This window comes from Thalia democratica, chromosome 4 (genome assembly GCF_965202585.1).
Source record: "Thalia democratica chromosome 4, ktThaDemo2.hap1.1, whole genome shotgun sequence".
NCBI classification, from domain to species: domain Eukaryota; kingdom Metazoa; phylum Chordata; class Thaliacea; order Salpida; family Salpidae; genus Thalia; species Thalia democratica.
The window spans coordinates 56,313,209-56,339,668 of record NC_139168.1 but is presented as its reverse complement, the minus strand read 5'-3'; the positions used below and the strand labels follow the sequence as shown (position 1 = coordinate 56,339,668).

Sequence of the window (26,460 nt, the reverse complement as noted above, 5' to 3'; positions counted from 1 at the left end):
TTAAAGTAAGTTCAGCAAACAATTTTTTTCAGTAATTTGAAAAAGAATTAATTCAACTGACTTGAAATAGAACAAGATACTATAACAAAAGAGTGTTTTTATTACCACAAAAATAAAAAGCCATTTTTAAAAACGTTTTCAGATTAAAGTATTACAGTTTATTTTGTGAAAATAATCTAAAAAAGGTTTTGTACAAATTTTGTAATATTTACATTGGCTTGTAGGATTTTATATAAATTTGAAAATGCCTAGCGGGCCGGATCATCCACTCGCGGGCCGGATAAATTTTGTCCGCGGGCCGGATTCCATTTAAATTTAAAAAAGGTTTGGGGGCTTTTAGACTCTAAACTTTTAAGTTAAAACCAATATTAGATTTTCCTTTTAGAACTTTAGTTAGGTACTTTAGTTTCCATAGTTATTTTCTAAACAGGGGATTTCTAACTAATAAAGTTTTTAAGTACAATATAAAAAAACCTTATATTCATAAAACAATCTTTCAAATTATGACTACAAATAGTTCTAAATTATAGTGTTTTGAACAAGTAATCAAATTTTGATGAGTTTCAAAATAAAAAAAGACTTTTTTGAAACAGAAAATTTGAATGATGTTACAAGTGGTCTAAACTCTATTAACTTTGAGCATGGCCTTAATGAGTTTGAAGAAAATTATTTGAACTTAAGAAAAAAACTTCATTGTATGACTGTTGTATCTGTCTCTCATGTCACTTACATTATATCACTGTTAAAAAAATCTAAGTAAGTTTTAATTTAACTTAAATAATTATAAATTATTGAATTAGACTAGGTAAGCAACAATAGCAGGCTAAGCCAAAATACCTGGCTCAAAATGTGTTTTTATTATTAAAACAAAATCAATTAAACTTTTATATAAAATTAATTTTCAATATTCTTTTTTATTTCATTCTGTAGTTCACAGCAATAGGCAACACATGGAGTGAAGAGCAACAATATAAACCACCTCAAGTACTATTATAGGTATCTACAATAATCAAAGCAGCTGAATCAAAATATATTGTATAATTTAGTGTTTAGTAATGACTATTTTGTATTTTTAATGTAAAATGTTATAAAGTTAATTATTTATCTATAAATTTTTTTATCTCTTGTTTATTTTAATGTTTATTTTGATGTAACTATATTGTTTAATGAACAAAAAAAAAAGGCTCTTAAAATAAGTAGTCCTAGCACCTGATGCACAAAGAATCTTCCAGTTATTACTTCCGGTGTACTCTACCCCAGGTGTTATATTTTTAAAACTTAGGTATTATTTGGACACAGTTATACTTAAAAGTGTATGCCTTAGTTTGTGTTATCAGCACATTTAGTATTGTATATATGGTTGGGGTGGTGTTGCTACTGTTAATTGAAACAAATTGTTTGTATGCAAAAAATAGTAATCAGATACGTTTTGCGTGTGTCTGCCTTGACCCCAATAAAACCATCTGTTTTAAAATTATATGATGTCTATAATTTGCATGTTTGTAAGTTGATGTGTATATTTTAAACAGGGTTTGACGTTGAGCACAATAAGTTTACACTTGCTAGTTCTGTACATTCACACATTACAAGGTTTTCAAACAAATTAAACATTATAACTGAAAGACCAAGAATAAGGCTTGGCCTAAACTGCTTTAAGTATTTGGGTCTAAAGTTTTGGTCTAGTTTCCCAAAATTTCTTCAAAACTTACTAAAAAAGAATTTAAACATAGTTAAATATTTTTTTATTAAATCACAAGTATGAGTAAATTTGCAGTGCTTTAAGTGTATGTTTTATATGTATCGAATTTTGATACATGTTACAAACTTTAGATTGTGTTGGGTCTCTCTAGTTTTGTGATTTTTATTTAAAGAAAAAGTGATTGTTTTGTATTATTTGTGTCAATTGTATTTGTTACTAAAGTCATTCTTATTCGTTTTTTTTAAATTTTTTTTTGTACTCTATTAAGTTTAATCATAGTTGATATCATATATTTTTATAATAGAAGTTGATGGTAAAAGTAAACATCAGATTCAATTTTTTTTTTATCAATATTGTGTTAAGATCAGAGTTGTCACACACTCAGCAGGATATTTTGAAGTTTTTGAAAAGCTCAGGATAACTCAGGATGTTTTGAATTATATTTTAAAACTCAGTATAGTTTTGTTTTTATGAAAAACTCAACTTAAAGTTTTTTAATAATGTTAGGACAGATTTTTATCTAACTTCAAATGAGATTTAATTGATTTAGTTATAACAAATTTTGTTGAATAACTTGATCTATATTAATTTTGAAAAGTTAAAAATTAGTTGTTAAAGATTTGAAAAAACACAGGATGACTCTTTTTTGATTTTCTTTTAACAGGGTTCATGCGCGTCAGGCTAAATCAGGCTAAGTCAGGCTAAATCAGTTTTTTTGAAAAAATTTGAAAAACGTCAGGCTAAATCAGTTTTTTTATTTAAAAGTTTGAGAATCTCAGTTTTTCTCAGTTCAAATGCTTCAAAATTTTTGATTAAAAAGAATTGAAAAATCTTTTTAAAATCAAATTAAGATGTGAATTTATTTCTAAATAATGATCAAGTTATTAGAGACCAAATCAGTCAGTATTTGTAAAAATAAATGCTTAAAACTTTATGTTGAATCTCTAAAAAATTTTTAAGAATCTTCGTTATTTTGTTTGGAGTAGATTATATACGTCATAATTATGAAAATTCATAAAAAAAATACAGTTTAAACGTTAGAGTTTAGTTCAACAACTTATCTGTTTGTTTGAATTTCAATACTCGTGCAAGCATTTCATTTTAAATTTTAATAAATCACGACAATGCACACGTCGTTTTGTTAAAAATCTTCTGGTTATAATGTTTTTACTTAGTGCTTAATTAAATTAAACAATTGTGTTTAGTAATATATATTAAATTTTTACACTAGTATTAGATATAACACTTGTTTTAAAACTTATCACTGAATTTTTATAATGTTAAAGGCATATGGGGGGTCAATCACCTTTTTCACAATTTTCTTATTCTATTAAGTTGTAACTAAGCTATGAATTGCTTTTTGCAGATTTTTAAAGCTCAAAATGTTTTTGAGATAAAGCTAGTTGAAGTCGGAGACTACAATAGTACTAATTAAAACCCCTCAATATATAAAATGACTTCTAAAGGGGATTTTTCTTACTTTGAAAAAATGTCAGACTAAATTGGTCCCAGTCAGGTTAAATGAAAGAAATTTCGCGCACAAACCCTGTTTTAAACTTAGGCGGTCTCTAAACTGTTTTTTTTGTTTATTTTTTATATAATTTTTTTATTTTTAATTTATTTTAAAATTCCTTCCGACAGAATTTTCTAAATATATCAAGGAACACTTCCTGAAAGTTTAAAGTAGTTATCTCAAAAAACGTAGGAGAAGATAGCTTTTAGTGAAATAGTCTATTTTTGCTGTTTTAGTTTGCGCCTCCCATAAGGAACCTATTGTCGGCTCCGACTTTGACCGGCTATATCTCAAAAGGTGTTTTGAATTTTTTAAATCTGTAAAAAGCATCTTGTAGCTTAGTAAAAACTATATAAAATAAGATCAGAAACCAAAAAAGGGTGTTTACCCCCCTATGCCCATATGTATAAAAAGATGCTTGCACATCTTTTAACTCAATATTTTCCTATTTATATTTGAATTATTTTGAACACTTAAGTTCTTGTTCTTATAAATAACTACAAAATAATTGTTTAATTTTAAGCATTTACAATTTATGAAACATGAAACTGCTATAGTGTATAATATAGTTTATTGAAAAATCAAAAAAAAATGCTCAAAATATTAGGTCTTAGGACCTAGGGCATAAAAAAACCTTTTGGCTATAGTATTGTAGCAACCCTATCATGATTTAATGAAAGTTTTAACTTTTATTTTCATTTATTTACTTTGTAATATATGTTATCTATTTTTTGGATTACTTAAATGCCATGATTTTTATTTCTAAGGTCTGTTTTTAGCTTTTTTAGAAATCTCTTGTTTAACAACTTTAATATTATTAAAACAGTATTTCTTCCATTTTGCTTTAGGCACAAGTATTCAAAGAATAATACATAACCTAGCTATGTATCCATTTACTTTATTTACATATTAGAGAACAAAATCATGTGGACAGGTTTAAAGCACTAAAATCTTGAAATGTTGATCTTATGAAATAAATTTCATATAAGACTTATATGATAGTTGTTAGAAGTACTTTATCAACTTGTTATATTTTGATAAAATTAATTTTTTTAATTTAAATTTCAACCAAAACTCATTTTAAAACCAGTTACAGATTAGTTTAAGTTTTATTAAACTTTTAGCCACTTTCAACTTTGTAAAGTAGAAATAAAATAAATTACTGTTTTTATCTAACTCTATGATTTACTTTGACTTAGTTTAAAATTTAGTTAATTAGCTTACTAAAATATGGTTAGTAAATGAACTGCTAATCATTCGAACAAATTTGACATTTTATAAAAATTAATGTTATAAAAAACATATCAAAGTGTATAGTTGATGTTTAGTTCATAATAAATCTTTAGAATATTTCTATGGAAATATTTTTTTTCACTTAACAGTTAAGGCTTTATTTTTTTATAGGTTTTTAAGATCTTAAGTTTTACTTTACTAGTTCAAAGTAACAACTTTTATTTAAACTTATACTTGAAATTCACAAGTTACTATCTTACTATTTAAGACAAAATTGTACTAAGTACTTAGTTCGGAAAACTATTAGATTTTATTACATTAAAATTACCATTAAACTTATAAAATAGTTTTACATTAACTAAAAAACATCACAACTTATAGACAGATAGCAAACAGTAATTTGAAAACTGCCTTTAATACTCCTATCAAAATAGCTTTAATTGGATGTGGAAGACTTGGTAAACAAATAGTTTCATCTCTTCTATACTTTTCTGGGGTCAACCCTAAAGATATAGTTATTTCTACCCGACAACCCGAAAATCTTGGTAAGCTTTACACCATTCATTTGTTAAATTAATAAAACTGCTATTTAGTTTGACAATGTTTTTTTATTTTATGTTGTGGTATACATTTTAAACAAATACACTGAATTAAAAACATTAAATAGTTAATGTATAGAAAAACAGTAAAAAAAACATATATTAAGAACAGTTTATGTAGAAAAAACTATATTTAAGGTTATACTGTATCAAAATACTTAAATACTAATTTTTTTATTATTTGACAAGCATTTTTAAATTACACTTTCTTTTACTGTTAAATGTGTTTGTGTTTGAATACAAAAAATATATGGAAAAAGATCAAGTTTTACATGTCACTGACCAAAACACTCACTAGTTTTATGAAACAATATCATAAGACTAATTTAGTGCCAAGAAATTTAAATTATTTAAAGTGCTACATGGCTTTAAATCTTTATTTTTTACAGTTTAAAGGCATAGGAGGGTCCACCTTGTTTTTACAAGTTGATCTTTTTTTGCAGATCTCAAAATTTTTCTAAAATTATTTTTTCAAAGTATTAGAATAAAATACTTAAAAATAAAAAGCAAAAATTAAAGAAAAATATCCAAAATTTTTTGAATCTAAATTTTTTTTTTTTAGTTGTAATGTGCAAATATAAGTTTAAGAACATACAGTTTTTTTACAAGGTTCATTTTATCATAAAAGGAGAATTTAGATTTTTAGTGAAATAGTCTACTTTTGCATTCAGAAGCAAACCTATTTAATTCACTAACATTGAACCCTTATATCTCAAAAGTTACATTGAGTTTTATTAAGAAGTTAAAACATAGTTACCAAACACTAAGGCTTGTTTGATTTTTTTTCATGTTATTTGGAAAGCCAAGACTTGTGTTAATTTTTTTTTTTTGCAAAATTCAAGCTAGTTTTTTCTTCATTACTGTTTGATATGATGATTAGTCTATAATACAACTTTTTAAACAACTGTTCTTAAGAATAAGATAATCTACAAATTGTATGCTTATAAACGTGGATACTTTTTAATTGTTTCTACTTGTATTATTTTGATTGTTTTTATCAAGCACTTTTATTGACTTTAGTTTGTTGTGTAATTACTTCCAGTAGATACACTTTATATAAGTGTATGATAATGAATATTGTTATGTTTATGCTGATGTTTAATACTTTTTGTTTCAGTGAACCTACAAAATATGGGAATAAAGTGTGTTTGTGACAACAAAGAAGCTGCATTATCAGCAGATGTGTTAATTCTTTGTTTTAATCCATCTTCTTTGAATAAAGTTTCTAAAGAAATAAAAAATTCGATTCCCTCTTTTGCACTTGTTATCAGCTTTCTTGCGGCTACTTCTACTACTAAGTTTTAGTCTCTTTTTTAATCTTTGTATTTCTTATAGACTTAAATAAATACTAAACTATAAAAATGTATAATAAGAAGTTATTGTTAACTTCTACCTTTGAGTTTTGAATTTGTAATAAGTCATAAAATTCTAATTTCTTTAATTATCACAATTTTATATTGATTTGTATATATGGCTCAATTACCCAAAGACCAAAGCATTTATTTCTTCTTTATTTTTTTAAATAAAAAAGTTATTTTTATTTAACAAAAAAATCTACAAATTTAATAGTAAACGTTATATTGCCTAAAGTACTTTCAAAATCTTCTTCAGTAGACAATTAGAACTGAATAATTCAAAATTTTCTTGCATATAAAAGTTTAAAAAAGGATATTATTACGTAACTATAAATCAAGTTTTAAGGTAAACTTTGTTTTAAAAGTCTGTCTTTTAAAAGTTTTTCAAATAGTAAATCTTATTAGTATCTCAAGTTTAAACTCGCAAAAACTTACACAACTTAAGTTACACAACCAAGGGAAGATTTGAGACACTTAAAACTAAAATATTCTTTATTTTTTATGATTTTAAATATATATATAAACTTATTGTTAAACTTTTATTGCGTTACGCCGTTTCCCTGCAGAGCAGTTCATCAGACGCTAAAAAAAGCTGAAAACAAAAGTATACAGGGCGATGAATTGGAAAATAAAAATACACACATAAATGAAAATAATATTTACATTTGAAATATGAGTTTTAAATAATATGTAATAATATGTAGTTTACAAAAGTTAAATTTTAAAGTTAAGTTAAATTAAAATGAAATATAGGTAAGTTTAGTTTAAATAATTTATTAACTATAGATTTTATATATTTTGAAAATTTATTTACTAAGCATTTAATATATTAGGATTTTGAAAAAATGTAAATACTAAGATTTGTAGGGGATTTTTAGAAAACAGAAATGGTCTTTTTACGGGAATGTTGTAACTTTAAAACAAAATCTTTACACAATACAAACATAAATACAATGTAAAAATATAATTAAATAGAATGAAATAAACTAAATAAACTAAGTTAATGCGATAAAAAATAAACTAAAAGTATTCCTTAGGGTAATGAGGGCATTGCGTGACTAGTTCATTTCTTTTATTAAGGATTTTTCTCTGGTTAGCATTTGCTATAAACAGTCTTTCAAGGTTACATATCGAGCACATGAAGTTTGGTTTAAATCTGCTTTTTGTCTGTCGGAGAATTTTCCATTCAATAGTGGGTTTCTCGCCTTTTTCATATAATTTCCACATGTAGTTGGCGAGTTGTGTACAGTTGGCGGGCTTCTTCTTGTTGGGTTTTGGAAATGATACTCTATGTTCGTACAATCTATTTTTGAATGCTCTTCGGGTGGATCCAATATATGACATTCTCTTATTTTTCTCAGATGAGACGATTGCTTCGTATATTACATTTTCTAATTTACATTTATTCATTACTGGACATTGCTCTCTGTTTCTGCAGTTGCATAGCTTCGGTTCTATTTGTGGTTTTTCTAGCAGTTTCTTATTATGTCCACTTATTAGTGCTTTAATGTTCGGGGAACAACAGTATGATATCTTGGTGGAACTTCTATTGAAGATTTTGTGTAATTCTGTTGATTGTGGGATTTGATGTGGGATTGATTTTAAATATATTTAATCAACTTGTTTAATATTATATATAAATTATTTTACTTAGTTTCTAGTGGTTCTGTTTAAAAAATATTTTAGGTATAATAACAAAATTTTATTAATTTATAAAATCTTTATGTAAGGTATTTAATTTTTTAAGTCAAGTTTTTCAGTTGATTTTCAAAATAAATTTAAAAACTAAACCATTGCAATAAGTTTTTTTGTTAAAAACTTCTTGAAATTATAATTATTTTTGTCTAACATCTGCTCAAAGTTTTATTTGAAATTAATGAATATTAAACTATTAAAAAAAATTTTGGTTTTACTATCACCATGAAAAAAATAGCAGGTTTTAATTCTAATAAGCTTTAATTTTTTTATTGTTTTTATTTTTTATGTTTTCAATAGTTTAATTGAATTATATTGGATAGAGATAATGTCTTCTTACTTTTTTTTTGATAGTTTTAGTTTAAAACTAGTGTTACAAAATCTAGAAAATTTTTAAAATTCAGCTGGCTTTTCTGTTTACGCTTGAAATTAAAAAAAAAAAAGGGGATATCTCAGTAATTGTTTCTGCAATCCTGGCTTTTGTTCAAATAATACAGCAAAGTTTTCATTTCAATTTTAAGGGCATTTAGGAGTAAATCACTTTTTTCACAACTGAATTTTATTTTGTAGAGTTTTATTTAAGGGCATAGGGGGGTGTTTTACTAAAAATAACATTGGCTGCTATATGAAAGCTTTAATTACAAACTACAAGCTAGTTTTTATAAAATTAAAAAATATCATTTGAATCTTTAGATATTGTAACTTTTGTTTGTATTGTAAACATTTTCTGATACAAACGTATGGACCACAAATTTTTTGGGGTCAATTTTCTCAGAAAAATAAAAATCACTAAAAATTTATCTTCTCCTTTATTTTTTAAGATAGCATCGAATTTTTAGAAAACGTTTCTTATATAGTTTAAAATATTTTGAATATAGTGATTTTAAAAATATTGAAAAATAAAAATGTTAGCTAAAAAAAACAAAAATAGGTGGTTTGTTTTCAATAAAAATTATACTTTTCAAAATAAGAAAAATTCATGCATTAAATCCTTTTTAAATTTAATGATAGACTTTCTGTGAAAATTTGAAGAAGATTGGTCAACAAATGAAGAAGAGGATAGATTTACAATGAAATAGTCTTATTTCACCTTTTTGAATTGCGCCTTTTTGGTTTGCGCCTTCCATTAGGAACCTGTTGAGGTCACTGACTTTGATTGTTTATATCTCCTTATACTTTTAATTACTTTGAACTCCTTATAGCGGTTAAAAATGTCTGATAGCTCGGATAAAAGTCTATAAAAAAAAGAAAAACTTGTAAAGATAAATGTGGACCTTCGCTATGCTCTTAAGCTACAAGTTGCTTTTTGCAGATTTTTAATTTCAAAAATGTTTGAGATATAGCTGGTCAAAGTTGGAGAATACAGTAGGTCCTTAATAGGAGGCGCAAAATAAAACGGTAAAAAAAAAAGACAGTTTAAAAAAAAGTATCTTCTCCTACGTATTTTGAGATAAATAATAGTTTTCTGGAATTTTTTCTTGAAATAATTAGAAAAATATTTTGCAGCAAATTAAAAAAATTGATAAAAGTTTTATGAAAAAAAAAACATGTTGCTGAACAATTCCTTAAAATTTGAGGTTTATTTTTCAAACAACATAGGAGGAAATAGATTTCTATTGATTTTTTTTTTTTGCTATTTAAGTTTTCTGCTCCCATAAGGAATCTATTTTACTCTTGGATTTTAACCACCTATATCTTAAAACTTATTTCAAATTTTAATAAGCTTATTTATATAATATATATATATAATAAGCTTATATATAATAAAACTTATTTCAAATAATAATTTTAATAATAATGGATTTTAAAAAAATCTAAATGGTATATACAATTGTTATTAAGTAAAAATGCAAGATACATTTTAATCTTTTTTAGCAGTTTTGTACATTTTGCACCTAAAAACGGTTGAAACAGTTTTATTTTGTTAAGTTTTTTTTTATTTGAAACCTTCTAGAAGTTGTGGTCACTTTAATCATCTAACTTTTATGATTAATTTGACATTGTGAGCCTGTTTTTTTTTGTATGATCCATTAAAAAAGAAAAATATTTTAACCAAAAAAAGGCCTTTATATGTGTGGAAAATGATGTACTTTTAGTGAAAAAAGAGATCATCAGTTAAAAGTTAAAACTTTATTATAAACTGATGATCTCTTTTTTTGAGTGAAACATTGTTCTGAGAATAAAACCTAAGAATATTTGAAGTTATACTGTTCTCCTTATAAATAATTTGAGATCTTTAATTGTTATCATTAAAGATAAAAGTTTTACAAACTTTATAAAGATTATGTTATGAATGAAACTTATAAAATATTTCTCAAGAATTGTAATAGGGGATAAATTTTTAGTAAAATATTTTTTTATAACTTTTTTTGTGCTATACATAGAATACCTATGCAACTCTCAATTTTTGGTAGCTGGTGTAATTTATATCTTAAAATAAAAAAAGTAGTAAAAAGTAACTTGTAGCTTGGTTACTTATGTAAAATATAATACTTGAAAATAATTTACACCCTATGCCCTTGAGAAAAATTTCATTCAATTAAATTATACAAAGCAAAAAGCAACAAAAAGGAAACATTAAATAAAGTGAAAGCCATTTTAGTAAAAAAGTGTGAATTGTATCCACTTTTGATTCTTCTACTGAAGTAGTTCTCAAAGTAAAAAGGGAAATGTTGTTTTTTGTATAACAAATACCATCTCATTAAGTTATCTAATAGATGTATAGTAATTAAAAAAAAGATTTTTCACTTCTCATGTGTGCCAATATGGTTTGGTATAGGTCCAATATTGATCATTAGCAGATATAGGTTAGAAAGATTGCAACTATCTGTTTGCCTTGTGATATACTTTTCTTATCCAAGCGTTTTAAACGTTTAAATTTCAAAATCTTCTTAAACCTGGAGTAAGTGGGATTACATTCCCCAATTATTTATTATTTCTTTTAAATTAGATTATGTTATATTTGAAAGTGATTGTATTTATTTTTATTATAATTCAAATTTAACTAAATATTTTTATGACAAAAAAAAACTATCTTTAACTAGCAATTTAACATAAGAAAATAAGTAAAACACATTAAATGTATTTAATGGCACAGGGGTGGTTCCAATTTTATTTACCAAAATTAAAATTGAATAGAAGATGTCCGTATAATTTTGTTGTGTCTATAAAATCAACTAAGTATGCTTCTCAATATAGTATGCTTCTCAATTCTTATATAGCTAATATTGCATGTTGGTTGTTTTTTGGCTTAGTATAAATTTAGGACATCTTAATCATTTGCTTCAATTTTTTTCTAGCTGAGCCATTGGAGACCATCTTTGTAAAGTCTTCCTTTTTTTAACTACACTATGCTGCATAAAGTCAGAATTTCTTTAAATATATTTGTTTCTACAATTTTTCCTACTTTTTTATTAGACGAATATAATAAAGTTTGGATGAAAATATTTCCAAAGTTTTTAAAACTGACGAAAATCTAAATTTGTCAAAATAAGTGTCACAAATTAAAAAGTAGAAAAATAATAGAAAGAAATAGTTATTCATAATTGTTTACAAAAGTTAATTACACAAAAGTTTAATAATTTTGATCATAATAGTTTTTATTTTTAAATTTGGTCTAGTTGCATAAAAAATTAGTTTTGTACTTATTAGGTTATCTAACAATTAAGGGAATAGGGGGGTGTCTGACATTTTTTTACTGAAAATAACATTGGATCTTATATGAAAGCTTAAAGTATAAACTACAAGCCAGTTTTTATAGAATAAAAACATATTAATTAACTTTTGAGATATTGTATTTTTTATAAAAAGTTTCCGATACAATCGAATAGACCGCAAATTCTTTGGGCTCAATTTTCTCAGAAATTCGAAAATTCACTAAAAACCTATCTTCTCCTTCATTTTTTAGCTAGAGACCTCAAATTTTCAGGAAACGTTTCTTTTATACTTTAAAAGACTTTGAATTTTGTAATTTAAAAAGTATTATAAAATAAAAATTTTAGATAAAAAAACAACAAAAATAGGTGGTTTTTTTCAATAAAAATTATATATTTCAAAATTAAAAAAATTACTGCATTGAATCTTTTTAAAATTTAATAATACACTTTCTGTGAAAATTTGAAGAAGAATGGTTAAAAAATGAATGAGGAGATAGATTTTTAGTGAAATAGTAGCTTTTTGCATTTTTAACTTGCGCCTTCCATTAGGAACCTATCGAGATCACCGACTTTGATCGCTCATATCTCAAAAAATACTTCGAATTTTTTCAAGCGGTTAAAAATGTCTGGTAGCTCAGATAAAACTCTATCAAATAAGATCAACTTGTAAAAATCAAGGTGGACCCCCCTATGCCCTTAAATGATGAAGTATACTCAAAGATACTTATAAGCATTTAATGAGCAGCTAACTTAGTCAATTTTTATGCTAAATATCTCTTTAAAATTTATTTATATTAACTTAAATTATTATTTTACTTTATTTGTTGTAAACTATTAGTACTTTTTATTAATGTTATTAACTATAAGTAATTATTTTTATAAAATGCTTTTTTTATGGTTATATTATTTCAGGTTAATCAAAGTTTTAAATCATACCAGCGTATATCGGCTTGAACTTAAGTGGCCGACAACTGTTCTAGATCTGTCGACTTGGAAAGTTGGTAACGATGTAACTACATGTTTGTTGTCTGAAAACATAGTTGACTTTTGCACTCCTGTATATAAAGTTAATACTATGCAAGGTTTGTTTTATTATTTAAGTATATTACCATTATGATTAATTTAATTGTTTAATAAATATTACTCATTTAAAGTACACTATTGTAACTATTTTTAGTAACAAATAAAATTTTTGCTGTAAATTTTTTTTTACAATATTAAATGTTTTGATTGCAATCTAAAATGGTAGTGTTATAACAAATTTGAATCTCTCAATATTTTTATTCGTTGACCTATTCGAGTTTTAATACAAAATAAAAGTTATTAATTTTAATTTCAAACACTTTTCACTTCAACATCTATTGTAACTTACAATGTCATTAAATTACACATTTAAATTTTCCAACTAATTTTCAAACTATTTTTGTCGCTATCAACAAAGGGTTCTACTTATACACTTTTATTGGCCTGGTTTATAACGCAACGTGCGCTCTAACTTGTATAATAGAAGTCCCCAAGATAACGCTTAAATTATAATTGACTTAAATAAACTAATATGAATTACTTACCATTTACTAAAGGTTTGATAAATCAGTTACTTATACTAATTTAAACTGAGTTCGAATCTGTGATCATGATTATATTTACAATGAATTTGCGAAATGAAAAGATGATAAAATACTGCACAACATTACACTAATAAACCAAATTATCAATTCTTTTAAAAGACGACAATCTCGAATAAAAGAAACTAAACACTAAATGTTTAAACCAAACTCAAAAAGTATTCTAAAATCGAAATCAATTCGACAACAAGATTGAAACCATTAAAACTTAAGTGCAGCGAAAAGCTGCACTGAGTTCAGACCGCTGCAATGCAGTAGAAACTAAAAGAACCCTAAATTACTCGCGATTGTTGAATTCATACTCGCTTGAGAAAATAGAAGAAAGTAAAAAAGAGACAATTACCGCGTAAGCGGTACATTTTCTCCTCTTACCTTCGTACTTTAAGAATTTATTCTTGGTTTTCCGAAAAAAAACATTAATTTTTATTCATTAACACTTGTAAGAATGCTTAAAACTCCCTATATAGAAAAATTAACGAAAAACGACCGCCGACTTTTATCTCCTTAGTTTAAAAAGCATTAATTTAAAATACACAAAATTAATAAAAGTATGATACAGTTTTCAAAATGACAGACAAATGTAGAAAGTTTAAAAAATTTCTTCGCTGCTGGAACTCGCTCCGCCCTTGTACATCTCCACGTCGTTTGACCGGTTTATGCTGATCCGTCTCCTCGCCTCACCTAACGGTCTGTTGGCGCTACAGATTCCGTCTCCTCGCCTCACCTTAGCGGTCTGTTGGCGCTACGGATTCCGTCTCCTGGCCTCACCTAACGGTCTGTTGGCGCCACGGATTCCGTCTCCTCGCCTCACCTAACGGTCTGTTGGCGCTACGGAATCTGTCTCCTTGCCTCACCCAGCGGTCTGTTGGCGCTACGGAATCCGTCTCCTTGCCTCACCCAGCGGTCTGTTGGCGCTACGGAATCCGTCTCCTTGCCTCACCCAGCGGTCTGTTGGCGCTACGGAATCCGTCTCCTTGCCTCACCTAGCGGTCTGTTGGCGCTACGGATTCCTCTGATCCGTCTCTCTGTACATCCCCTCGTTTCTCTCCTTGTACATAAAACTCGGTCTCTCGTACCGCTCCTCGCCGATTCGTTTCTCGAGCCGTTCGTGCGAAAGTGCAATTAGAATGTACGTCACTACTTGATATCAATTTTAAAAACAAGTTAAAACATTAAAAAAAAATAATTTACAAACTTATATGCTATTAGTTTGCAACAACATTACATTAATCAATTAGTCTATTTATATTTTAACTTTAAAGTTTGTTAAGTTTTAAAGTAATTGAGAAACATTTGTGGCTTCAATTAATACGAAGTAATTCTCTACAAGAATTGACATAAAAAACATTTTACACGAGTTAGTTGACAAAACAAGCAATTACATGCGTCTCAAAAGTTTAAACTTCCTTTTGTAAAAGTATAAAGCCTGTGAACTTGTACTGATTTAAAAACTTTAATATTCTAACAAATTTTAAACAAAATCTTTTTTTATTTTCAGATTTTAAATACCGGGTAAGACATTTAATAGCTCGAATGACCTCGTTAAAAATGTTTTTTTTTATAAATACGGTTAGATTTAAAACAACAAAAAACATGCCAATAAAGTTTGTTACTAGTATTCAAACTTGAAGTTGTAAAGAATTGTCATTTAAGTATGAACTTCCTTTAACAATACAACAACTTTTTCAGCAGTAAAACATTGAGTTTGAGGTTGTAAAATTTCTGGTTATAAAGTTTAAACTTCCTTTGACATTAACGAAAACTCATTAAACAGTTAAAGTTCGAGTATATTGTAATTAGTACAGTACTTAGGCGAAAAGAACTTTTTTAAATGTACTGGTTTGAAACATCGTTGTTGCTAAATATAAAATTAAATTAAGTTTAATAAATCTAAGACATTTCACTTTAATAACCGATTATACACCTGAAAACAAGTTTTAATAACCTCATACAAGTATTTTTACCAGGACGAACGAAAAACAACAATGCTTTTAAATGCAGTTTAATAAGTTTATTATTCGTTATAGTTCAAATTAAAACGATTGTCTGAAAACAAAACAATTAAACTTTACAGTTGCTAACTTTTATAGACGTTTAAAACTCTTTATGTTATACAAAAGTTTTATTATTAGAAGGCTTTAATTTCATTTTAATTTTTAGCGAGCATTTATCTTTTAACAAAATGTTTAAAACGATTAAACTATATTTAATTAATTTGACGAGACGGCGGAACAACTTGAAAACAAGACTAACTTTTGTTTCAACTTGCTCGTACAAGTTTTAAAATTCACAAAAACGCTTCAACGATGAATTGCGATAATATCATACACCACAAATACATTTTAGTTTAACACATGTCGATTAGCCTTTCCCAAACCACTTTAACATAAAATTAAACACAATAAAACTAATCACCATTAGAAAAAAACAACTCAAATCTATCACAAACTCGAACTACTTAGTTGTTTCTCCAACTAGAATTTTTAAACTCATTTTTATAAATTTTACAGACCTGATGACTAGGTTAACTAAATGCCATAAAGTTTATCAAATTCATACTATTATTAAATCAGGTTTATTCCACTCTGTCCCCATGTAAAAAAACGTAGAAATTTTAATGAAGGTATCTGTGTTCAATTCCAGCTATAACTAACTGGACGTCCGGGTCATCATGTCGCTATCAACATGGATTCTACTTACACACTTTTATTGGCCTGGTTTATAACGCAACGTGCGCTCTAACTTGTATAATAGAAGTCCCCAAGATAACGCTTAAATTATAATTGACTTAAATAAACTAATATGAATTACTTACCATTTACTAAAGGTTTGATAAATCAGTTACTTATACTAATTTAAACTGAGTTCGAATCTGTGATCATGATTATATTTACAATGAATTTGCGAAACGAAAAGATGATAAAATACTGCACAACATTACACTAATAAACCAAATTATCAATTCTTTTAAAAGACGACAATCTCGAATAAAAGAAACTAAACACTAAATGTTTAAACCAAACTCAAAAAGTATTCTAAAATCGAAATCAATTCGACAACAAGATTGAAACCATTAAAACTTAAGTGCAGCGAAAAGCTGCACTGAGTTCAGACCGCTGCAATGCAGTAGAAACTAAAAGAACCCTAAATTACTCGCGATTGTTGAATTCATACTCGCTTGAGAAAAAAGAAGAAAGTAAAAAAGAGACAATTACCGCGTAAGCGGTACATTTTTAATATATTTTAGATTTGATCATTTATACTTTTGTAAACTAATTAAATTTAATAAAACCAAGATAAAATTATGCATGAAAAGTCTTCTTCTAAATTCATTAAAGCAGTGTCTGAAATACAGGTTTATCATGATTTCTAAGTCGCATGTTTTAAGCTAGTCACATTTATTATCTGTTTATTTCTTATTTGCTTCTACTACCTCTAAACTTTCGCTCCATAGGCAAAAGACTAATCAAAGATTTATTATATTTTAATTCATACAATACTATAATTTTATTTATACTAAGACACTTATTTATATAAGTAATACTTGATTCTTATTCTCTAATATTGACATAATTATTCAAAAAGTTCAATAATTTTCAAAGTTAAACAATTTTTAGTACATTTTTGTAATTTGGTTATACTGAGTCATCTTAAAGGGTCAATGGTTTTTCTCGTCAAACATCACTTGTATTTTTTTTTTAAATTTTTTGATAGTTAATTGAATTCAAAGTTGATTTTTTTTTTTTTTTTTATAGAAGTTTGATTTTTAAATCAAACAATATTACAAAAACGTTTATCGTTGCAGAGGATTAGTAAGTTTAGTGTTTTTCTACTTTACAAAAAAAAAAAAATAAACCAAAAATTTAGCTTGTATCAATTATCATTTTAATATCTATTTCACAATTACTATGTATTTGTATTTATTATAACACTTTAATTATTTATTATGCATTGTATAATAACGGCAGTTGTAATACTTTAAGAAATATTAATTTTTTGTAGTTATCCGGATTTTTGGTTATCCGGACATGTTTACAGAAAAATCTTGCCCAAAGTGTCCGGATAAGTGAATAAGCACTGTACTATAAACTACATAAACAATTACTAATAATAACTAACGTATAATGACAGTAAAAATATCTACAATACAGCAAATCTAGACAGTTATAAAAATAAAGGAAAACTGAACATAGGGTTAAAACCATTTAATTCTAAAATATTAGTAACTTTCAATTATAAATTTTGATATTTTGTGCAAATGCTTAGTAATGCCTAAAGGATTTCTAGCGTAGAGTTTGGCAACTTTTCTTGTCGGTGGGCCAGATTTAACCAAAAAAGTTTAGAAATAAATATTTTGAAAAATTGTTATAAACTGTCTGGTATCAAATCATTAATATTCTCAATGACCCTGTATAGCATTACAGTCACCTCTCGCGAATCTACGCACATTGTGTCCACAGCAAACTGCGTAACTTAACAAGATAGCATAATTAAAAGAGAGGTAGAAAATATACGACTAAATTACCTTTTTTTATATAATGAACTTTATAGGGTTGCCAAAAAACCTTAAAACCTGGAATTTTAGAAAATTTGAAAAAAAACTGGAAAACCTGGAATTTTTATTAAATTTAAATGTTAACTAGTAAAATTTCGATTTGACTCAAGAAATCTATCATATAGATAAAAAATGTTGTCATCATCAATTTTTTTTTCAAAAAAACACATTTAAAGTAGCCTTATAGTATCTTATGAATATTTTTATACTATTTAACACAGTTTCTTACCTCAAACTTAACTTTAAGTTTAAACTAAAAATAGACCCAAAAATGTGTACTTTTAATAACCTGGAAAAAATTTGCAAAAAACATTTGGCAACCCTGATTTGATTAAATTCAGTATGTAGACTTTCCCACTTTTTTGTTTACAAAAATAGTTTTCATTCAAGTTGTACATATATGTGAAAAGCTTTTTAATAAAAATTGTTTATGTCTATACAAAGTTTTTTGTAATATATCTTTCTCTTGTATCATGCAAGATAAGTTTAGTCTTAGGTAGGCAAGGAACAAATTAGCTAAAACTAGGAGATTTATTGAGTTTAAATGAAACTTTATGCCATAAATATTTTGAGGAGTTGAACATTGTACCTTGTTTGATTTAAAGGTATAAAGGGGGGTTAAGACACCTATAACATAAAGAGCAAAGCCATAAAGTTCAATAGGCTCCTTATAGAAGGCACAAACTTCAGTTTTTTAAAATTGGAAAGATTTTTATCTGTTTGGATTTATAATATTAGAATTTTAATTTAAAAAATAATAATAATAGTATATTTTTAATTTAATACATAAAATAAATTTACAATATTAAAGATATTTCAAACAATTTTTTTATAGTTTTTGTGAATTCTAAAATATGTAACTAAACGAGAGTGTGTAACTAAACGAGTGCGTGTAACTAAACGAGTGCGTAGATTCGCGAGAAGTGACTTTATTTATAATTAAATTAATATCTATTTTGTACAGTATTTTGATATTATATACTGTTTAAATTCAAGCAGCGTTATTGTTTATTGTAATAAGGTTTTTTAAATCGTTTTAATTAAGATTTTTTGTGGAAAAGAGTTTGTAAGTAAGTCATAAATTTATTGTATACATTAACTATAATTATATTATGTATAGTAGGATTAAGTTTATAAAGATTTGAATCACTTGAATCTATTAAGTTTTTGGAATGTTATAACCTGCTAATATCTAGTAAAACAACAATTAATGTTTTCTATAGATTTATATTAAATTAAAACTTACAGAGTATGCTCTTTTTATAATAACTTAAAAACCTTAAAAATTTTGGTTTACAGTAATTTTTACATAAGATAGTTTCAAATCTAGAATTAAAAATTTTTAATTATTTAATTCTATTTTCTTGCAGTTGAAACAACTAACTTTACTCCTCCATTTGAAACGGTGGAAGTTTTGCTCTACTATATGATTAATATGATGGTAAATCTGAAAATCGATCCAAATGAAATCCTTAACATTATTAATCAAGTTATGTTACGAGATGAAATAAAATTAAATTGGGATAATGTACTAAACATAAATGAACTAGTGTCTTTTTATGATTCCAAGTAAATTTTTTACTTAATATGTTTATTTTTCAACTACTTTTTGTTCTAAAAGGTACTTTATATGTTATACAAATTATTCCCATATATTTTCATTGGGTAGGTGTCAAATTTGCACGAGCGTACAAAATTGCACGAGGGCACAAAATTGCACGAAGATACATTTGCACGAGGGGACAAAATTGCACAAAGACATTTTTGCACGGGCTGAAATTTGTTTTTATAAATTTTTAATTTTTTGTCGATTTCAATTATTTTTCTTTATCATCATTGTTACCACTAACCCTTTTACACTCAGTCAGTAACTTTTTTTTTTCGTTTTATTATTTTAATAATTAATCTTTTACTGATATATTAGTTATTATTAGTTTTGTTTTTATTTTTACTATAACTGTTACCCCTATCCCTTACCTTCGGTCGATAACTTTTTTTTCCTTGTTTTTTTTTATTAATTCATCTTTTAGTCTTTTTTTTTGTATTTTTTTTATACCTTCTTTTTTCTGTTTTTTTTCTACTTTCGTGCAAAACTGTCACTCGTGCAAAATTGACCTTCCGTGCAAAATTTTATTCGTGCAATTTTGACCCGTTCCCATTTTCATTGGTGTACTGAAAGTGATAAAAAAAATCGACACTTAAAAATATAGTCAAAGAACCTGTTTTATATAAAAACTGTACTATAAAGTCAAGAAAGTGCTTTTGAGTTTTAATGTAAACTAAAATAAAAAAAGTTTTCCATTAAAAGAAACTTGAATAAAAACCTTATATCGTTTTTTTTGGATTCCAATTTATAGTTTGCATAAACTAACACATTTTATTATAAACTAACACATATTGAAATCAAAATATTTTAAAAATATAAAATGACTTAATAATCGTCAAATTAGAATTCAATATTAACCAAGAGTTAATGCTCGAACAACGTTACTGTTTACTGTTAACGTTATTTAATTTTAAATCACACTAAAACGAACCAATGGTAAAAACTTACAATAATAAAGTTAAATTTTTAACATATTTAAAAAAACAATTATAGCAACAAAATAAAATGATACTGATGTTTTGATTTTAACACTTGACAAATTAAGATATTAATATTATATATTTATTCTTTCAAACATTTATTTTGCAAACTAAGTTTCGGTCAAAGACCTCGTCAGTGCTTAAATAAATCTAAAAAATTTTTTTTTTAATTTAAACTTCTACTAAAACTCAGTCTTAATATTAAAATTTAATTCGTTTAGTTTCTTAAGAAATAATTTTCAGTAATAATTTGTTTTTAATTTAATTGTTTAAATGCTATTTTCCATGACTGTCACATATCTTTTTTTAGATTTATTTAAGCACTGACGAGGTCTTTGACCGAAACTTAGTTTGCAAAATAAATTTTTGAAAGAATAAATATATTACTTCTCCTCCAGCAGTTGAGATCTCTCTATTTGTTTTCTTAAAACCAAAACATATAATATTAAGATCATTTAAGTTAATAAAAAGTTGAAAAAGTTAAAAAAATCTGATAAATTGTTAAACTATTCTTAAAAGAAAAGATTTGGTGTGATAATTAATAATATTGGAAATGTTGTAAACTTATCTATTGAAAGACCTAATAAAAATTAAATTAATTCTTTAAAGTTAGGTTTAAATACCAATAAACAATTAAGCCGTGAAGTTAATTTTGAACATTTGTCAGTGTAGTTAAATCACCATCTGCCAATAATAAATGAAACGCATGGCAATTTAGATGCCAATTTTTGTGACTTTGCGCATAGTTATAGTGGTACAAAAAATTATTTGAGTGATTTCAGAATGATTAAGAGAGTTTAAGCAGCTTAAAAACATCATTATCTCAAAACCTCATAAAGATTCTGGTGTTGTAATTTTAAGTTCTCTAGATTATACTTGAAAATTAAAAAATATATTTAAGGGTTTCATTAAGGCCAAACATATGTGTTGTGTTAATTTTAATTGTTTCATGGTAGGAATTGAACTTTCGTATCAAACAAAAATGTTAGGTTTGTAAAAACAAAAGTACGTAATGAAATTATATATAGTTCAATCAGACGGGTAGGCTCTCAACGTCCAGAACTCTATGGTATTCCTAAAGTACATAAAAAAATGTCCTTTAAGACCGATTTTATCTATAGTAGGTTCACCACAAAATGGTTTGGGCAAATTTTTAAATTAAAAAACTTGCACTAGATTTAGACAAAGTTTCAAAAAAGTTTGTACAACATATAAAACTGAATTCTAGTTTTGAAGCCAAAAGCATCCATTTGGACTTAAAAGACATTTTGTTTTGTCTTGATTTAAGTCTAATTTGATGGTAAAATTTACAAACAGGCAGATGGGGTGGCCATGGGTTCACTCTTGACGAACATATTCGGTATACTATCAAAATCCACCTGCGTTTCTTGTTTTTCCACTTAACTTAGTATCGAAAGTTATAACAAGAGCAAGAAGTTCAACAGCGTTGAAATTATAAGCAATCAAAGTGACCAGTTTACTGAAAACTTCCTTACCGTGGCCATATTTCTGAGAGGTTTTTTACAAAAAATTCTGAGTAAGTAAGCCAAGTTTTTGGCTCTGTACTTCTAAGAACAATTTTGTTCACTAATCGATCCTAAAGTGGAATTTACAAGGACTTTTCTCGCACTCAATAAAAAAGGAACATAATTTGTAAATTTAGTTGTCTCTGTGGTAGTGACTACGTGAAAAAAACATCTCTAAGGTTTCTATTGTAAGTTGATCAGCTTGTGAAAAAATATTTAAAAGCTATTTAATGGTCTATCGAACAAACCTAAGAAAAACTTTTTTGCAGTAGGAAAACTTTTAATTGACACTCATGAGTGTGCCAGTAACTACAAGGAAAAGAACTTTTCGATTTTAATGCGAGCTGATAACTCTTCTCAGCTACATATTTAAGATACTTTATTTATTCAATCATTAAAGCCCAGTTTATGTAAGCAGAAAAAATTCGTTTATCAGACTAGAATTTTTTAATTTTCACTTTATGTAGTTTTATTAGTAATATTTATTTTATTAGTAGTATTTAGTAGTAGTTTTTTGAGTAATAGTAAATTTGAAAGTTTAATTTTATCACTGCAAGTTTTACCGTTTGTTCACTTTAGTCAAACTATTTTATCAAGTTATTTTTACAGTAATGTTTTTCAAGCATTTACTCTTGGTTAATTCTAAATTTTAATTTTATACTCGATCATTTTATATAGTCATTTTAAATTCAAAACATTTTTAATGCTCTTATTTCAGTATACTTTTATTTCAGTCTATGTTTACAAAAAACTTTTTCTATAAAAAGTACCAAAACTATTGATAATGCGAACACGTCCACAGACAAAGTGATTTACTCAGATTACTAGAAATGTTTAGGATGTCTGTATCAAGCATGTTTTTATTAAAAATGATCGGACCTTAAATACGCGTGTCACAACCCAAAAAAAAAATTACACAAAAATTAAAACATTATAAGAAAATTGCTAATTACGTAATAATCAAAAGTTTTAAATACTACTTATTAAGTTTACTATATTGTTTTATTAGAAACTTTTCAAAGTTTAAAATAGAGTGTATGTTACGTCGTAATAATACAAGATATCAATTTGAATTTTTACAAGTATAATCTTACAATAATAGTAAACATTATGTAAAGCTTTTAAAAAAAGTTAAACTAACAAAAATTAATTTTTTATCTCTTCTAAACTTTTGATTATTACGTTATAAATATTGAGTATATCATAACAAATAAAATCATGCCCCGAAATATAAGCCTTTATATTTAAAATATACAATTTTTATTATGATTTAGTTTTTGTTTTATCAATTTTTGCAATTTTAAAAGTTTTAATTTTTTATTGATAATTTTTTTCTAGCGCATATTTGGTTCAACCATTTTGAACAAAAACAAGCCCCGAAATAAATAATCTTGACAAAGACGTACTGAAAGTTTCTTGCAATTTCAGTGAATAACTAAGTGTTTTGGCGTTTTCGCGATATCCTTAGTCTTAGGCTTTTTTTATAGAAAAATAAGTAAAATTGTGACTTATAATGCAAAAAACGTCTATATTATAGTTTATTGAACGATAAAAAAGACGCTCAAAATATTTGGTCCTAGGACCTGGTGCACAAAAAAACCTTTCGGTTATCGAGTCGCACACCACGGATACCTTTTAACATCTTGTCCAGGACTATATACAAACAACTTAAACTGCATATTGTTTGATTAGCTACTTAAGATAAGATAATTAACAATATGTCTAGTGATTAATATTTTTTCAGAAAGTTGCCGAGTTTTCAAATCTGTGGTTTATCGTCTAAAGAAAGTCCATTTGTGAATTTTCTTAAGTTTTTTGTCAACGAAGAAATTCTTCAATGTTTAGCTCTAAATTTTAAAAGTGTTTTTACTAGACTTTATTTTAACTAACTATTTTTCAAGTCTATAATAATAAAATATAAGCTAAGTATTTTTTAAAGTTAAGTATTTTTTAAGTAGTTCCGAGCAATGATAAACAATAAAATTTGTTTTTCTTTTTCCTAAATTGTTCTTATGTGTTTGAACTTTATGAAGCTTGATCATATATATATATATATATAAGTTCTTAAGATCGCAAAATTAGTAACAAACCATAAGCTGTTTGTTTACATAATTGAATAAGTTTTTCATAGCAGTTTTACTTACAAAAAAACTATTATTATCTATTAGTATACTATGCTCTCAATCGTATTATATTCAAAATAAATATAAAAAAAATTTGTTTTTATAAGAAAAAGCTAGTATAATGCGAAGAACACTCAAAGAAAACTTTATTAGTTTATAATTTTCTTGGTTGAAAATTATTGACCAGGTCTTTACTCATTAGAAATTTTTTTCGCGTTTAACAATAATATATGACACAGGGTTACCAAAAACCTAGAATTTTTGATAAAAAACCTGAAAATAATAGAATTTTAAACAACTTTTACATGTTAAATAGTAAAATTTCGATCTGACTCAAAAAATCTTTCGAATAGATAAAAAAAATTGTTATTATAATTTTTGTTTTACTAAAAAGCCCCTTTAAAGAAGCTATACGGTATCTACCTTTTCAACGTTGTAATACTATTTAACACAGGTTTTTAACCTTAAACTTAATTTTAGTTAAAAATAGATCCTAAAACGTGTAATTTTAAAAACCTAGAAGAAATTTTGAAGACCTGGATAAAATTTGGCAACCCTGATGACAGTGCGTACACTTATTTATGATATTGTATGATTGTGATAACTAATTAAACGCAAGATATTTTTTGTTGGTCAAAATGGTTTTAATAAAATTGTACTTGATAAGCGATTGTATTTTGTTTTTAAAATGTTTAAAGTTTTTATTCAAATCACAAAGTAATCATACTATCTATATAAATATAACTACTACAAATAATACACTGGTTTGGTACAGATTACTTGTACTGATTTATAAATGTTAAATTGATCTTGCATAATACAATATTTGAGTGGCTTTATAAAATTTAGAAAAAAAAAAAGAACAACCAGTCAAGTGCAGAGTTTATGAGTAATTCAATGTTTTTATACTTAATTTTGATCACATAGTCTAATTTTTGATGTCATTGTTACAGTCCCTACTGTTTGTTTTTCTCATATTAAACCAAAGTCAAAAGTGTGAAGATATACGAAAAGCTGCGAAGAGTCGTGGCAGGCTCAAAATTTACCTTTTAACTAATGCTGGATAAACCTGTTTGCTCGACGGGCCTGCTGACTCCGGTGGAGAAGATACCACTTGAGTGTCGCCTGCAACTCCAGCTGTTGCAGGCTGTATGCCTGAGTATTCTTCTACGAACCGCTTAGAAAAGCGTCTATTAGGCGCACTAATTTTACTCAAATCATACAACTCTATCTCATATCTTACAGTAACTAAATATTACAGGCACTTTTGAACATATCTTTTGATCTATATTTAAGTGCGTTCTAGAAAATTTAAGTTAAAAACCTTTGGTATTAGTTACTGCAGTCATATTGTATAAGAACGAAAAAATTAAGTTTTAAACCTCTAAATTTAAAAAAACGTTTGAAAATGTTAAACGTTTAAAAGCTATTGATGTTTACAAAATACAACTATACTACTCCGATTTAACTAAAGTATTCTAATAGTCTTACTATTAAATTAAGATGTTTATGAGAAAAAATGTATAAAAAATATTTATAAATTCAAAATGTTTTTGCTAAGACAATGCCTTGTTGGTCAAAAAATTGTTGAAACTTCCTGTGAAAAATTAACATCATCATTTCTAGGTAATAAAAAAAAAAGTGATCAGAGAAAAAGTAATCGATTTGATGTTTTGAGTTAAAGACAAACGTTTAGAAAATAAATGAGAGTTAAGAAACTAAATACTTTTTCAAATAAACTGATTTACTACCTTCGTGCTCATCTTAATTATTTAACTTTGATTCAGGAAGCTTGAATAAGCATTTGGTTGATGATAATGAAGGATTTGAAACTAACGCATGAAAACACATTTAAAAAATAGATAACTTGTGCTGAAAAAGCTTGGTTTTAGAAAATCGTAAACAACTTATGCTTCAAAAAGACTTAAACTTAGAGCATAAGGTCACTTTTGTTTAAAAATTTTTGACTTATGTAGATAAAAGACTACAGCTTGAAACTTGTGCTGATTGAAGAAGTATTTTAAAAATATAAAACTAGTTTAAATTCATACTCAAAAACTTTCTGTTAGGATAAAAAGACTAATAAACTTTTTATTGTAGTGAAAAATAAGAACGAAAGACTATCCTAGATTCTGGTATTGAATAAAATAATGTAAACTCCAAGCATGAATACTAAGTTAAAATAAAAAAATAGCTTTACAGTTTCGATGCTATAAAAAAACGAATATGGCAGTTATAATTCAACAGAAATGTTTTAAAAATTGTATTTGATACCAGAAACACTTTTATTCTTAT

General features: G+C 26.2%; 1 protein-coding gene across 1 annotated transcript; it reads left to right on the top strand.

Annotated features, from left to right (window-relative positions):
- Positions 1-501: 501 nt before the first annotated feature.
- Positions 502-24,794, top strand: LOC145834784 (NADP-dependent oxidoreductase domain-containing protein 1-like). The gene is made up of 6 exons (XM_082942296.1): positions 502-756; positions 4,827-4,990; positions 6,162-6,342; positions 12,663-12,832; positions 19,301-19,499; positions 23,787-24,794. Exons 1-6 carry the CDS (start codon positions 557-559, stop codon positions 23,929-23,931), a joined length of 1,059 nt encoding a protein of 352 aa, XP_082798422.1. The 5' UTR covers positions 502-556; the 3' UTR covers positions 23,932-24,794.
- The last annotated feature ends 1,666 nt before the right edge of the window (positions 24,795-26,460 follow it).